The 15,262-nt window shown below is 39.5% G+C and overlaps 1 protein-coding gene across 3 annotated transcripts in view; it reads left to right on the top strand.

Moving 5' to 3' along the window:
* cep128 (centrosomal protein 128) overlaps positions 1-15,262 on the top strand; it is a 57,838-nt gene that overhangs the window by 19,840 nt on the left and 22,736 nt on the right. Inside the window, exons 15-18 of one of the 3 annotated variants that reach the window (XM_074684891.1) lie at positions 764-1,219; positions 3,865-4,029; positions 4,950-5,114; positions 12,395-12,454. In XM_074684891.1, the coding sequence (XP_074540992.1) occupies positions 764-1,219; positions 3,865-4,029; positions 4,950-5,114; positions 12,395-12,454 (846 nt within the window). Of the gene's footprint in view, positions 1-763; positions 1,226-3,864; positions 4,030-4,949; positions 5,115-12,394; positions 12,455-15,262 lie in introns of all 3 variants that reach the window. The other 2 variants (XM_074684890.1, XM_074684892.1) reach the window with 2 other exon arrangements.

Raw genomic sequence — 15,262 nt, 5'->3', positions numbered from 1 at the left:
TTATGAAATAAAAAGTGAAAAAAATAAAGATTTTTTTTTTTTTAATTTGTATTGTATTTTTTTGTTTCTATTTATAAAAGCTTGGAAAATAACTGGAAAGTCATTATTTCGTGAAATTGTTACAATAATCAATATGAAACATTTAATTATAACAATTCAATATTACAGAGTAATGAATTGAAATGATATTGCTGTATTTTACAATTTAATGGCCATATTATATATTTGTATGTTATTTATCAAAATGATAATTATTTCAAAATGTTGTCTCGTTTATTTAGTTATGAATCTTTTGGGGTTCCATAGAGCTGAGTGTAAGCGAATACTCAATACATTTACTCATTCTGAAATATTTAACAATAAGAAGAATAAAAGTAGAATATTGAGTAGGGGCTTGAAGTGGCATACCAACTTGTACAAAAAGAAACACATTTTGAGTAGTTAAGGAAATTACCAGAACAACAATTGTCTGAACAAGTAGAGTCTGTCAGAGGTCATGCCAGTCTGGTTCTCTGCTTTAGATTACCTCAATGAATTATTTAAGTGTCTAGGGTGAGCTTGAATAATGTTGTATCGTATAACTGATGGGAAATGTGCTATTTTGATGTCATGTACAGAATCCAACTGTTTTGAAAAGAGTTACTAACATGTTATTAAACATGTTATGTCTTTTAAGGTTGAAGTGCCTCACAGAAATAAACCTCACGTGTAACAAAAACCATGAAATAGAACCATTCACATCATCTAAGTTTTTTAACTTTAGGTGAGGGAGGCCTCTGCTGCCCTGGAGGAGGAGAGGCGGCGTCAGGCTGTGGTTCAGGCCAGACTAAGGGAAGAGAACCAGAGACTGGAAGAAAGAGCTGACACTCAAACCCGCCGCTGTCAGAAAGACCAAGACTCACAAGCTGAGCTCCAGGCCTCCCTGAAGCAGATGACCTCAGCACATGCACAGCTAGCCCAGCGGTTGGCAGAGGGGGAGAGCTCCAAGAAGGAGCTCCAAAAGAAGGCTTCAGAGCTACAGGCCAAACTGACAGCAGCACAGGAGGAGCGGGCGGCTTTGGGACAGCAGCTGCAGCTGGAGAGAGAGGTGCACCAGAAAGAACTGGACAATCTAAAGGCAATGATAGAAGACAGCAGGACAAAGAAGGACCGAGAAGTGCAGGAGGTACTGAAGCTCTGCCGTCAGGAGCGAGATGAGATGCAGGCACATCTGAAGGAGGTAAAGGTAAGCCTGTCTGTACCCCAAGGTTTTCTGTAGAAAGGGAATGGACAGTCTAAGAGGAAGTTTAACAGACAGTATGTTATAATGTACTTTTTTACTTCAGCTAAGTAGGTTATGTTTTTGGGAGAGTTCGTCTGTATGTTTGTCTGTGAACAACATAACTCAAATACTAATGAACGGATCTTGATGGCATTTTCAGGAAATATTCAAAATGAGATAAGGAAGAAGTGATTAAATTTGGAAGGGTTTTGGATCACCATCTGAATCCGGCATTTTTTTTTTTAAGGATTCTTTATCATTGTGTGAGGCAATTTTCACCAGATGTGTTTATAACTCCATGATAAATGGTTGGATTGCTTTGCAAAACAATACAAGTCAAGGTCACCATAATTTCTGATATAAAATACAGCTCCTGGCAATATTCTGGATACTAAGATCTGGAATATGAAATATGTACTGGGTCATCATCATTTTCAACACTGTCAGGTCAAAAAATTGTCGTACAAACCTGCAACTAACACCAAATTGTAGCAGACAGTTTGCTGAAAGGGAGTATAATATTAAAGTAGGACTTAAGCGTTGGTGACAATCACAATATGATTGATGGAGGTCTGCGCCCACTGAGTGCTTTCTAGTTCCCTATCTCATAGAAATCATGTTGATAGAGCTGAAAACTGGTTAGATCACACAAAGGCTTGACAGCAATAGCTTGGCCAAAATGTGTAACTAGTAACTTTGTAGAGTCTGGCAGCCTTTGCTTAGTTATAAATTATGTGGTGGATAAACAAAAAAGAGATAAAACTCTTGGCAACAGGCACTTTTAGTTGCTGCAAAGTTAACATTATACAGTTTAAATGACAGGAGAGATAGAAACACTTTTTGTGGTCGGTAGCATTTGGAGATACTCAGCTGCTGTCAGGGTTTTAATTAATGTAATAACAAGAAAAACAAAGTGCTTATAATTGCGCACAAAAAGACACTCCCCAAAAAGTCACAGTATGTTTTAGCCCATAAAAAATTTAGTTTTCATTGTTTTCCCTTGAACCCTTGTGCTAAACTTCACTAACTAGGTGCTGCCTTCAGCTACACATTAATCACACAGACATGAGAGGCGATAAATCATTTGTTATCAATCTCTGCAAGAGAGCTAAAGTAACCCAAAATGTCAAACTAGTCCTTTAAACATACCTAAAGGTCTCTTTCATAAAGCAGAGCTGAGCCATGGTTTATGTATCAGATGTGACAAATTTGTCAAATCTTTTAAGATGTCAAGGTCATAACCGAGCAAAAAGATCAGCTTTCCTCTGCACACAGGCATGGATCACAGAGTGCCACACTCTAATTGACATTTAGACGATTATTGGCACGAACTTTAAATTCAGCACGGGGTAACATGCCTCAGCCACTAAACATCTGGCATGTTTCCGACTCAGCGAGACACAGACAAAACTCTCATTTCGACTCATTTTCTTCATTGGCCGCGGCTGTGTCCTCTGAGTGTGGGTGAATCGAGGATAGCTGAGCCCTTAATGGTGTGTGGTGCCCTGTAGATCCTCATGGCTATTCCTAAGCTCGGAGCGTGAATATTTAAAAACCCCTGATATCAGACCTCAGAAGTCTCATCAAGGAGTGCTGGAGATACGGGACTCCACTTGACTTATTCCCTCTGCGCCCTCCCTCCTTCAGTATCTCCAATGATGAGCCCTCATGGGTACATTGTTTCTTAAGGGGCATGGTCCTCCCTGATATGGTAGAGTTTAGCCCATTAGCTGTGCTGAATGGCATTAATATCTGACATAGCTCATTGTAATGGTGTCATTCCCGAGTGCGGTGGGGACAAGGGCGTTTGCTCGAATGTTTTTAAGTAGTAGCCTACGGGTGCTGCAGATGTCCCTAGGAAGCCCACCCAATATTCACAGAGCATCGCCGCAAGCCTGTATTACAGTTTTGATACAGTCAACTGTCAGGAAAAGCTTAAATATTCAGATTTCTTGTCCTTGTCCTCTCACTCGTGATTTCTCCTCCACTCTATCTTCCCCCTCTCTTTCTGTCTCAGCCTTAATCCCCCTCTCACTGCCTCCCTCCAGTTCTAATTTTGTATTCTCCATCTGTTTTTCCTCTCTTCTTACTTCCAGCAGTTCTGTTTGTCTATTTTTTCTCTGCGTCACTCCTGTAACTGCACGACCTCAATCATTGTTGTTTATTTCACTTTTCCTTTTGATGATGTGATCATTGTAGATCAGGAGCTAATATCTGAGGCTTGATTTGCTTTGCAAGCCTCAGCTGGACTGACACAAGGATTATGGACATGGTTTTAGAGTCCTGTCAAATGGGTTTACACAGTCTTTTGACCTTTATGTTGTCTGTGCAGAATGTCATGTCAGTCCTTACCTGTACTTGTCAGACGTGACTTAAGACCCTTTCTAAACTGTTCAGGTCTCCCGCCATATTAAACTTACTGTACATTATTATTAAACAGCTACTGTAGATCAATGTGATGCTAATTTGAAAACGAACTTATTTTCCTGATAGCTTGGAGCTCTTGCATCAAATTACGTCTTTACAGCAAATATCCAATCAGTCAGGCTGATCTCAAACTATTGTCAGTGTATCACTTCTTAAACAAATCCACTCTCTACCAGGCAGATGCAGCGTCAGACAAGGAGCTGTGTAGGACACTGCGCATCAACTTGAACAGGATGAAGGATGAGTGTGATAAGCTGGCAGCTCAGCTGGGCACAAAAGACGAGGCACATGCACTCCTCCAGAGAAAGTACCAGCTACTCAAACAGGAACTGGATGACAAAGTAAGCCCTGCTTCCCCTGCCATGTTTTGCCAACATGGTGACAAATATTGAATGATGCAATACTTCCCACACGGGCAGAGTATCTGTGATCATGGAAGAAGTGAAACGAATCCATCCTCAGCTGATGTTTTTATAAGAGGACAATAAAGTGGTCACAGCAGGAGAGTCTCAAAGTTTAGTTAACTTTAACTGATTTAATTAATTAGCACAATAATATCTCAAAGCCTTGATCAAAAATAAAATCAACAAAAGGAAACAAAAATGTAAAAACAATCTTAAAGTATCCCATATACCCTTCTTTTCTTCTTCTCTTACATAGCAAGGACACTGGTCATGTGATCATACTAACCTATAAGGTTAATTGGAGCCACATCAGCACTATTTTTAGAGAGCCCCTATCAATACCCCCTTTGATTTTTTTTACAGCTGTAGCCCCCATTCACCTCTCTGACAGGTACCTGATAAGTTGTTGAGGGCTCTTTGGGGGGATCCATGTATCGATCAGAGATTGGGTGAGGGGAGAAAAGGCTTCTTTATTTATGTAACATGGTGGTTTATTATCCCAGGGACGAGATAATGATCCACGATCTCTAAGCAGCACTGACCAGCCGGTCCCTGTGCCTTGGACATATTGATTGTGTGTGTCCTGGTAAGGGACCCTGAAACTATGGACAGCACTGGCCAGAGAGGCTCTTGTTGTGTCTCCCTGGTGCCCAAGGTCTCTCTTTCTGTGTGTCTTAAACTCAGTAAACTAGATTAACCTGCACATAAAAATTAACCAGAATTTCTCTCCTTGGGAATATTTCTTGCACTAACTTTCCTGGTACTGTCATCATAGATACAAATGACTTAATAAACTACACAGTATAAGCTAATATGCAGCTACATTACTGCACTGTGTCCTCTTTCATCCTCCACAGGTCAAGTCAGGTGAGCAAAGGTGGGCCTCAGAGTCGGAGCTTGTTAAGCTGGAAGAGAAGGTGTCGCGATTGGAGGCAGAGCGAGAGTCAGTCCTCACTTCTCTTGGTGAAGAACTTGATGCAGCGTGTCGCAGCCTTGCTAGGAATGGTGAAGACAAACTGCAGGTATTACCTTTTACATTATTTATAATCCCATTGTGATTTCATTGTTGCCTCTGCCAAGGAGGTTATGTTTTGGGAAGAGTTAGTCTGACTGTTTGTTTGTCTGTGAACAACATAACTCAAAAAGTAACAAACAGATCTTGATGAAATTTCCAGGAAATGTTCAGAATGGCACAAGAAAGAATTGATTAACTTTTGGTGGCGATCCGGCCCACCGTCTGGATACAGGATTTTTTTATCATTGTGAGATAGGGCTATTTTCACCATATGTGTATATAACTCCACGATAAATGGTCAGATTGCTTTGCAAAATAATACAAGACAAGGTCACCATAATTTCTGACAGACGTAAAAGTTCGATCCAGATCCTGGCAATATTCTGGATACTAAGATCTGGAATATGAAATGTGTACTGTATTTTCGTGCAAACCTGCAACTAACACCAAAGAGTAGCAGACAGTCTGCTGAAAGGAAGTATAACATTAAAGTAGGATGAAGGTGTCGCATGACAATCACAATATGCTTGTGGTCTGCCCTCTTTGAGTGCTTTTCTATTTTGCAATGAGTTTGTATCTTTGTGTACTCCAGTTGTTGTAGCAAAATTGTTCCAAAATATGTATGGTACTTGATATTTTATTTGAGAAGGGAAATACAGATAACCCAGATGAGCTTCTTCACACTAGAACACACTGTTCCAATTTTGCCTTAGTAGTTAGCTCTAATAGTTTAGTAGTTGCTCAGAGGAATATTTGGATTAATAGATGGCTGAGTATCATTTTAAAAAGTTAGTAAGTTTGGTTCAGCTTTTTGCCAGTTCATGCTGAAACACACTAGCACAGTTACTCAGTCATATGCTTCATGTTCGGTTTTAACTATGGGCTGTATAAAACATGGACCAAAGTCGGCTGTACCCACTTAAGTAAAAAGATAAGAAGAAATCTGGCTTTGGAATTACTGTCTGGATTTATATAGTATGAAAACCTCGATTTACTTACTTTTAAATGTGACGTCACAATGCGGTTAGGCACTTTACTCATTTGCTGCTGATGCTAAATGAATACTTTTATCCACAAATCCCCCACAGTAAACTATTATCTACACATTCAGCCATGATTATCTCCTTTTGTGCAGTGTAGAGTACTCATAAGCAACGCAGGGCTAACACATCCTTCTCCTGTAATCTAGAAGAATGGAAAAAAGGCAAGGAATCACAGCCTTTCAATGGGAGAATTGGTAGCCGTTAATGACTGTGGTTTCGGTAATTGTTATCGTATGATTGCGGTTGTTGTTCATGTTGCGACATGAGTTGTTATCTGCTTCAGTCATGAGAATTATGACACATTCACAAATGTATAAGCGGTGATTTTCAGGTCTTATCTCATGGCTTATATAATCTAAAGGATTGTATAAGCCAGCAGCGAATGAATCACTGATTAAATGTGTAAAAATATAGTGTTTGGCGTTGGCGTAGAAATCCAAGAAAAAGTCCAAGGCACTTATTTCAAAAGCACAATCATGTTGACCCTAACATACACACTTCTACATTTTTTTGGCATCAAGCCTTCATCAGGTAGTCAAACATGCGAGGAAACTGTAGGTTTCCCTCATTACAAGAACTCCACATGGGCATAAAGTTGTGCTTTGTGGATGGTGTTAAGAAATTACAACGGCCAGCAGATGGCACTATTTAAGTCCCTGAGGCATTCTATAAGATCCACATGCAAACATTTATAAATTCAGGCTTTACATCTCTGTACATACCTAAAGAAGCACACAAACCATCTGCACAGATACACGCACTGAAAACACACATAGCTAATGACAATGATAATGGGAAATTCAATGATCAACTCACAACCTGAACAGGTCAACTGTCTATTACAAAAACAGAAAAATCCATATCCTGATTTAGGCCAGAGTGATCAGTTGCTTTTGATACATAAATTTAAAAAAAAAGAGCTGGATTTGGTCTCATGATTAAAAAGTCATGTTACTTCAGCAGATTACAGCTCATGATTAGGGATTTCACGTTTGAAATGATACGGTACCGATGCCCGGTACCTGGCAATTGGTACCAGTGCTTAACGGTACCAATTTTCGGTACTTTTTTGTGGTAAAAAATAAAAATTTGTTTAATAGTAAAGTATACTTTTTTTTTCAATGTAACATATTTATTCCTCAGTATTTAACCTTGCAATGCTGTGTTCATGTCCAGCATGGAAAATTACCTACTCTTCCACCCCCTCACAGTCACAAGGATGCATGATGGTACCTAAACATGGTTCTCTTTGATTCTACATGAAATGGTACTCTGCACTTTTTACAGAATTAGGTCGGTACCTATAAAAGTACCTAATTCGGTACCCATCCCTACTCATGATGCTAGGTAAACATGAAGACCACTGAAATATGTAAACTTGTTAGCAGAGGAACGTCATAGTGAACATGTGACTGCAGATAGTTAGTGCTGTAAAGTACTGTAAAGTTTTCATAGTACTTTTAAAAAGCACTCATGATTAATGAATATCCATTTAATACACACATACACTTGCAAACACTAGCATACCAATAAACACATAGTATACTTACACACACACACACACACACACACACACACACACACACACACACACACACACACACACACACACACACACACACACACACACACACACACACACACACACACACACACACACACACACTCCTCCCTGCTTAAAGCTGCTTTCCTCTGCTGCTCCCGGCTAATGAATCCCGCCAGCTCTTATCTGCTCATATAGATTCCCCAATCTGGTCCAGCAGCACTGCAGCCAGACATGAGAGCCAACGCCTCGCCTCATCTGTAATCTGTCATGTTGAAAAAAAGTCAAAGTCGCTAGTGATTGGCCTAATGAGGGGAATCATTAACAGTTAAGGGTATATTAGGTTTCAGTTACCTCCTGGTGCTCTCCTTCCTTGTCTGTGGATACAATAGAGCTGCAGAAGAAGTTAAAGATAACTGGGGGGGTCATCTGCTGTGTTCAGGGAAGTTTGACTCAGTGAAACTACTTCATTGCAGCAAAATGCTTTACCTACTTTTCAGTAAACCAATGAGTCAGCATTCAAATTTAGAAGAAACCCAATAAAGAAATGTGTTTTTATTTTTACTTCTGCTAAATCCTTTAGTTACCTCTTGGCCAAGCTTGGCTGGCTCAAGTGACCACACGCCGTGTAATTGCCAAATGTTTGTTTTTGAATCTAAATGTGCGACTTTTGTCATTTTTGCCTCTCTCCTCAGTCTTATCTTTCTGGAAACATCTGGCTGTTCTGGCCAGGAGCTGATAGTCTGAACATTATCTCCACCATATGCTTCTCTCTACACTTTCCAATCTCTACCATTTTCTTTGCAGGAGGTGAAACAAACTGTAACCAAAGACACTCAGTCAGAGATTTACTCACTTCAGAAAGGGGCACACAAACCATGCAGTCACGCATCTAAATTAGCAGCTACAGACACTCAGATTCCACGGCAGTGCTACTGAGAAAATAGTGGCATTCCTTTCACTTCAACCCCACAGACAGCACTTTGAACTCCCAGCCTACTTGTTCAGTTTTTCAACAGTTTCACCTCCTTTTTGTCTGCCACTGCGCAGAGCTGCTTTGATGGTTCAGGAAAAAGCAAAGAGAGCGAGAGGCACAGAGGCATGTTTTATCCTCCCACACAGTCACACACTCTGCCGTGTGGTTGTAAACTCCCTGAGACGGGGACCTCTGCACAGCAGCACGCCACTGCTGTTCTTTGAGCTGTCGCAGCAACAACTTGGGAAATTCATTTGGCTTGGATCTGGTATTGAGTGACAGCTTGAAGAAGTTGCTTGACACCTGCACAGTGACGGTGTTGTTTGTCAAGCTCGGGACAGAATGGGTCTAAAAAAAAATCCTGCTGTGTGCTTTCCATGTCTGTTGATCATGCGTAAACACTTTGCCACTGGGGTGCACTTGAAGAAAGTGTTGTAGACTTTGTTCACCGTTGTGTTCAAGTTTGTGAGTGTGAATCTGTATATTTTTATTTTTTACTGGTATAGCAGAATGGCTGTTTACTTTTTCAGTATGTTTATGTTTTCAGGGTGCAAGAATGTGTCTCTGTGAAGGATTTGTATCAAACCCTAAGAAACATAAGAAGTCATGATTTAGCTGTGTGGCTTTTTAAAATTATATGTTCCCTTCATTAGTCGCACCATGTGCTGTTGAATGGTGACTCTGGCCAACCATACAGACGATAAGATGGTTAAGATGTCGAAGTGTGACTATTGAATTTAAAAAAACCTACACTTTTTACTGTGCTGGTGTTTGCACAGGTTGAGGAAACACTTCCATACACAGCATAAAGTTGTCAGTGCCGAAATAAATCTCATTATTTAGGAGTTTGAGATTCTTCCTTCAAGCTTGAATGCCGCTACTTTTCAACAACACAAACAGTAAAGATTTCAATTTTCCTCCATCTATGTCAATAGAATATCTCACAATGTCTTAATGGACACTTTTTTCATATTGGACCCTTTAACTATGGATTTATCAGTCTATTCATCTTCAGATATAACTGTGTCAAGATTTTTTTTATTAGGTAATGCTTGTGCTGAGCTTGAATTTAACCTGTTATCCTAAATCTACAGCAGTAAGCCATGTTAGCAATTTGTGTTTGGATGTACTTCAAAATGAGATTAAACCATTAGCTACAAGTTCACTACATAGCCAATGGCATGCCAATGCAGTGTAATCCCATTTTTGATATGCTCTTTGTAAATGCAATTTGTCGACTTAGTGTCCTGATAGTCCCTTTGTGTGTCCTGTTTGATCATGGGAGTCAGAATCTCCAAGAGGTCAAGACAACAAATCATACAGAATATGTCCCAAAGTTCTTAATTCCACTTTGAGGACTCTCCATTACAATCAAAGATGGCTGCTCCCCTCACCAGTAGTAAAAAAGTTTTACTTTTTGAAGTGATGATCACTGATTCATTATTGATACTAACAACAAAAGGGTCTGACAGCTAATGGCTGTTTTAAACTCAGATATGATGATGTTCCTGGCTTCAACATCCAGAAGGGGACATCATCCCTTTCTCTAACCCTCACAGCCAATTAACGGAGCTCCTTCATCAACAAATTGATTGGTCTGTGGGTACAGTCTCCTACAAGATTTGCAACCTTTCTTTAGCCCCTCAGGCAGCCAATCAGTGCAGTGCCTCAATATCATATTACTCTTGTCCACTCAGATCGCTGCATTGATAATATGATGGAAACTTAGGGGCTGTTGATCGCCACAGAGGCTGAAATTTTGTTTTTTGAAACTGGACTCAGAATTCACCAATACAGTAGCTTTGTTTATTCAACTTTTAGTTTGTCATCCTTATCCTTTGCTCGGACTCAAAGGACTTCATTGATTGAAATTCAGCTTTGGCCATCAATGACATTATCCATCAAACAGTACACCAATTTACTTTTTGCAAACAGTTAAGGCTGCATGCAGATTTTGGCTAAAGAAGTAATGCAAAGTACAATTGTTTGTCAGCGTGAGGGTGTTAACCACCAAAAAGCACACAGACAGCTGAGTCTGAAACCTGGCTTATAATACAAGAAGAAAGAAGCCAGAAAACTACATCCAGATGAAGACCTGCAGTAAATATACTTGGATTTCAATGGTTTATATTTTAAGGTTACTCATAGGACTGTTTTATAGTTTGATGATATACCGTAGTTTCACTTATATCTACCCTGAGTCCATGTTAGGTCATAACCTTGGCCCAAAATCAACTTTTAATTAACTGCACAAAGTAAAATCAAGATTTATAATACCGGCAGTTAAAATTGTTTCTATGTGGTTAAACCTTGTTACCTGTTTGAATAAAGCAAACATATTTTGTATGTGGTTGCAATACGCTGAAGTGTGACCCTGTTTGCTGTTGACTTGTCAACCTAAAATCGCTGCCAGAATCGTCTCAGAGTCAACAGTAAGCTCTCTTTGCTCCAAAACACCAGCAGCTCTGTAACAGCCAGAACTTGATAGAAGTTGACTCCGTGGTACAGTATCATTTCTGGATACTGATCACACACAACCAGACACTTTTATGCTTATTACAGCTTTAATTTAGTGTTAAAAGAATGATTACTTGTCTGAATGAGTGGCGCTAAAAGCCACTTTTGCCACTGAGATACTCGTATGTTTTGATGACGTCCACTGTAATTAGTCTTTACTTTGACAACTTCTTGCTAGTATCTGAGGCAGAATATCCACAGGCATCTTTTGGTATTTTCTTCTCTTTTGCCCCGTTAGTCTTGTCTGAGCAGTCAGTAAACATGGAAGAATACAAATTATCCAGATTAGCCTAACCAGAAGAAGTATCTCTATTATTTTGTAGGCTGAATGCCCACTTTAGTGTGTCTCAGGCTCAGTGTGTTCTTGCAGAGTTAGTCATTCCCTGATTTGACCAGGTTTCTTGGAGCCCATGCGGTTCCTATTTGAAAAATGAAGAATGGCAAATAATGACTAGCTACTTACATCAGAACAGAGACCTGATTTGCTACATGCTGCTGTGATAAAACTTCAGTATGTAACAGTGCTTGGAATAGTATATAATTGAATTTCAGGTTCTGGCATCTACACGCTCATTGTGTCAGGTGAATCAAGCAGACTATGAAGCACAGCACAAATTATCCACCTTTGCATGTATGGAGCTGACATATCCCAACGGTAGCACAGTGCTGGCAGAGTTGTGCTTTCAGAAGAGTGCGATCTTATTGCAGTCCTGCTGTTTATGTGTATATGTGAGTGTCCTTTTGTCTTCTGAGTGTGTCTGTTATGAATGTGTCTAAGTGTGGCAGCAGTCATTAGGAGCTGGCAGACAGTCAGTTTGCATTGCTGATGCTGACAAGCTTGTCTGATAAGGATGGAACACACTCCCCGAGCTCATTTCTATGACACGCACATAAAATCTCAGTGTGTAAGTGTGTGTGCATGGACTAATGTGTGTGCTGTCACAGGTAGTTTAACACACATGCAAGCCAATTTATGCTGGCAGGAGAACTTCTTCTGAAAAGTTAAGGGTTTGACAGGAGGCTGCTTTGCCCATTTGGTCTGGCAATAATTCCATCGCTTTTACATCATATATATCCTGCTGTCGTATATATTTTTCTATTTAGGGACAAACTTGTACTCTTTAGAAAGTTATCCACAAAATGTCTAACTTTTTCCCTTCTTATTGTTGACTGGATCTCATTTTTTATTTCTTTTGCTGTTTCAACAGGCAATCTCCCAGAAACCTGGATTAGTGAAAGACCCACACCGCTGGTTAGCTGAGACTAAGGTATGATTATAACAGGAGGTAGCCAGGCTTCCTCATAAGAGATTTGTCAGCATATTTAATTATGTACGTGAGAAAACACAGATTAAACTGTCACTTTTTTTTCATTTATCAACATCATGCTCACTCACTGGTCTGGAATCTGTCAAAGATGTGAGAACCATTGTTATTAATGTGACTGATCCCAATCATCATCAACCTTAATCACACTTGAGAGATCATTAAAGGTGACCTTTGTCAATGACACAGAGTTAATTTTAAAGATAAATATCTTCAAGGTAATGAAGGATATTACACACAGAAGAGGTTATTTAGTAGCACCTGTATTGGCAGTGAAGAAAGTGATTTCACTGATAAATCAAGGCACCATAACGGCACAATCTGTTGTCTGTGTTTTTTTTTGAGGAGGTTCTCTAAGATTAAAAGCAGTTTTTCAAAGTGTCTCATGTGAAGTTTGGTGTGGGTTGGTCTGTTGAGCAGAATTAAACAACCACTCTGGTAAATGAAAAAATTATAAATGGGAATGTCATGAAATTTTACCGGTGAGAGCTTTACGAATTCATGTGTAAAACATCTGCAAAGCATTTTTCCCCCATGCATTTATAACATTATCTTGATTACAAATAGCCTCTTTGAGAAGGTTTCAAGTGGTTATGAATAAGACTAAAAATGAATATGATGCCGTTTTATATCCTACAAAGGCAAAAAAAAAAAAGACCAACATCAACAATGAGTTCAGTGTTGTTATTGTCATTTTAATGCTTTAACCAAGTGGCAACCTCCGGTCTAAGAATATGAGACAATGCGGGAGTGTGAAAATCTGCTGTTTCTGGGTTGTCCACTTGCTCTGGAAGTACCAGAAGTCACATACACACCAAGACAAAAAAAAAAAAGGTTTTCAAAGCAGAAATTTACCTATTTACAGCCTGGTCTAAAAAATATCTCCTGTTTTAACCGCTAATTTTGCTAACAGCACACATTGTACGGGGGATTGTTTTTTTTTCTAACCATTCAGAGTATATTAAGATTGCGAGCTCGCCCAACCAGAGGCACTGCTCAGGGTCACATGACCAGCAGGTGCCTTATAGCTGTACACGAAGCCCTTGCCACTACTAATATGGCCGCTATAGCCGATGGGCTTCATTTTCCGTTTCAGTAACAGACGGGTGACATCAGGGAGACTATGTCCATGTTTTATACAGTCTATGGCTTTAACCCACTGAGAGGAGATAGGTCTTCAACCAGATGGCTGACAGCACAGTAAAGAAACAGCTTTTCTCAAAGTTATACCAGCAAATATAAACAATGAGTGATATATTTAACTGTTTAAAAGAAAGCATGTTGAAAATAATGTATCAGAAAAAATACTGTGAGCTGTCCAGGACAGTTTCAGATGTGTGATGTTAGCTCTGCCAACAGGGGGCACCAAAATTGACACACTCTAAAAGTTCCCCACAGAAGCCTTAAACCCTTTTGTTTCTGGCCTGAGCCCAGCACTAACTGCAGAAAGCCTCTTTGAAAAAGAGCTTGATTGTTGAGAAAATCCCTCTCTGAGCTGAGCACTGATGTGTGGCAAGAGTCTGCAGTGTTCATAATGAGACTATGTAGTTCAGGGATTTGCTGCTAAAATGTGTTTCCCTAATAATCAAAAGGGCAATTTAAGATTTGGCAACCCTTAGAAGTTTGGTTTGCCTACATTATCTTTTACAAATTTTCATTCATTAGGGTCAAGATCATGGTTTAATGATTTTCTGCTTCACAGACTCTCTTCTAATTAATGGAATTTTAAGACGTGGTGCGTTAATGCGTTTCCTTCTTGCTGCTATGTTGTTTTTTTAATAAAAGTAGCATCTTGGCCTCAAGCCAAGACAAACCCATGTAGTATTCCAGTGATGCTCCACACAAAAGAAACATATGATTACAGCGTTAAAGATGATGCATGGTAGCGTGTTAAAATGTGTTTGCACAATTCATAGCCATGATCTATGTCTCCCGTCATGACTGCTCTTACAGCACAAATCATTTACAAGATGAAAAACTGGAGAGAACAAGAGCAATAATTGGCTGTCTAGTTAGAAGTTTTATTTAAGTAAATTCTGGATATGATTTACGGTCTTAAAGAGCTCATTTACAACTCCCATTTAACCAATCATTCTGAATGGCTGTAACAACCCTTTGTGTTAAACACTGTTGAGTGTTTACATTTTGTGTTGAATCAACAGCTTCACACTGCTTAAGCTGGGTTAATCTGCAGAGATGTAAAGGCATAAGTTTTATTATGAAGGCTTTGGCTTTAAACAGAAGCTGGATTCCCTCCTTCTAGTCTTTTGCCAGTGTTAAATTAACTGCTGAAACCTCCTATTTGCTTTGGTAAACTCGCACACTTCTACAGTAGATAGACGTAGGATAGATATATAATATAATAGATGAACAATCAAGGCATATTAAGTTCTATACAGTTCAGCCAGGATCACTTTGTCAAAAATGTATTACAATTAATTCAGTAAAAGCATAACCATTGGAATTTCAATTACTTGCGTAACAATAAAACATCAAGATTAATTACAACTGCTTGCATAAAATAATATGACAATAACATTGACTTGAGTAAACGATGATCAATGGAATTACAAACCTTTACATAACAAATTGAACTTTGGCCGTGGGGCTCTGTTCTGGGACCTCCTACTTTCCCCGCGCCTGAGGGGAAAGCCTGAGGCAGGGAGAGCACTCCTCCCTGCCTTTCCAAGTGCTGACTTGGAGGAGCATGAGGGAGGGAGAGTGGTCAGCAAGAACCCCTGGAACAGAGCA

This window comes from Halichoeres trimaculatus, unplaced genomic scaffold (genome assembly GCF_033239565.1).
Source record: "Halichoeres trimaculatus isolate MK-OKI-2021-1 unplaced genomic scaffold, fHalTri1.1 fHalTri1_scaffold_13, whole genome shotgun sequence".
In the NCBI taxonomy this organism is placed as follows: domain Eukaryota; kingdom Metazoa; phylum Chordata; class Actinopteri; order Labriformes; family Labridae; genus Halichoeres; species Halichoeres trimaculatus.
This window is presented reverse-complemented; position numbering and strand designations above follow the sequence as displayed.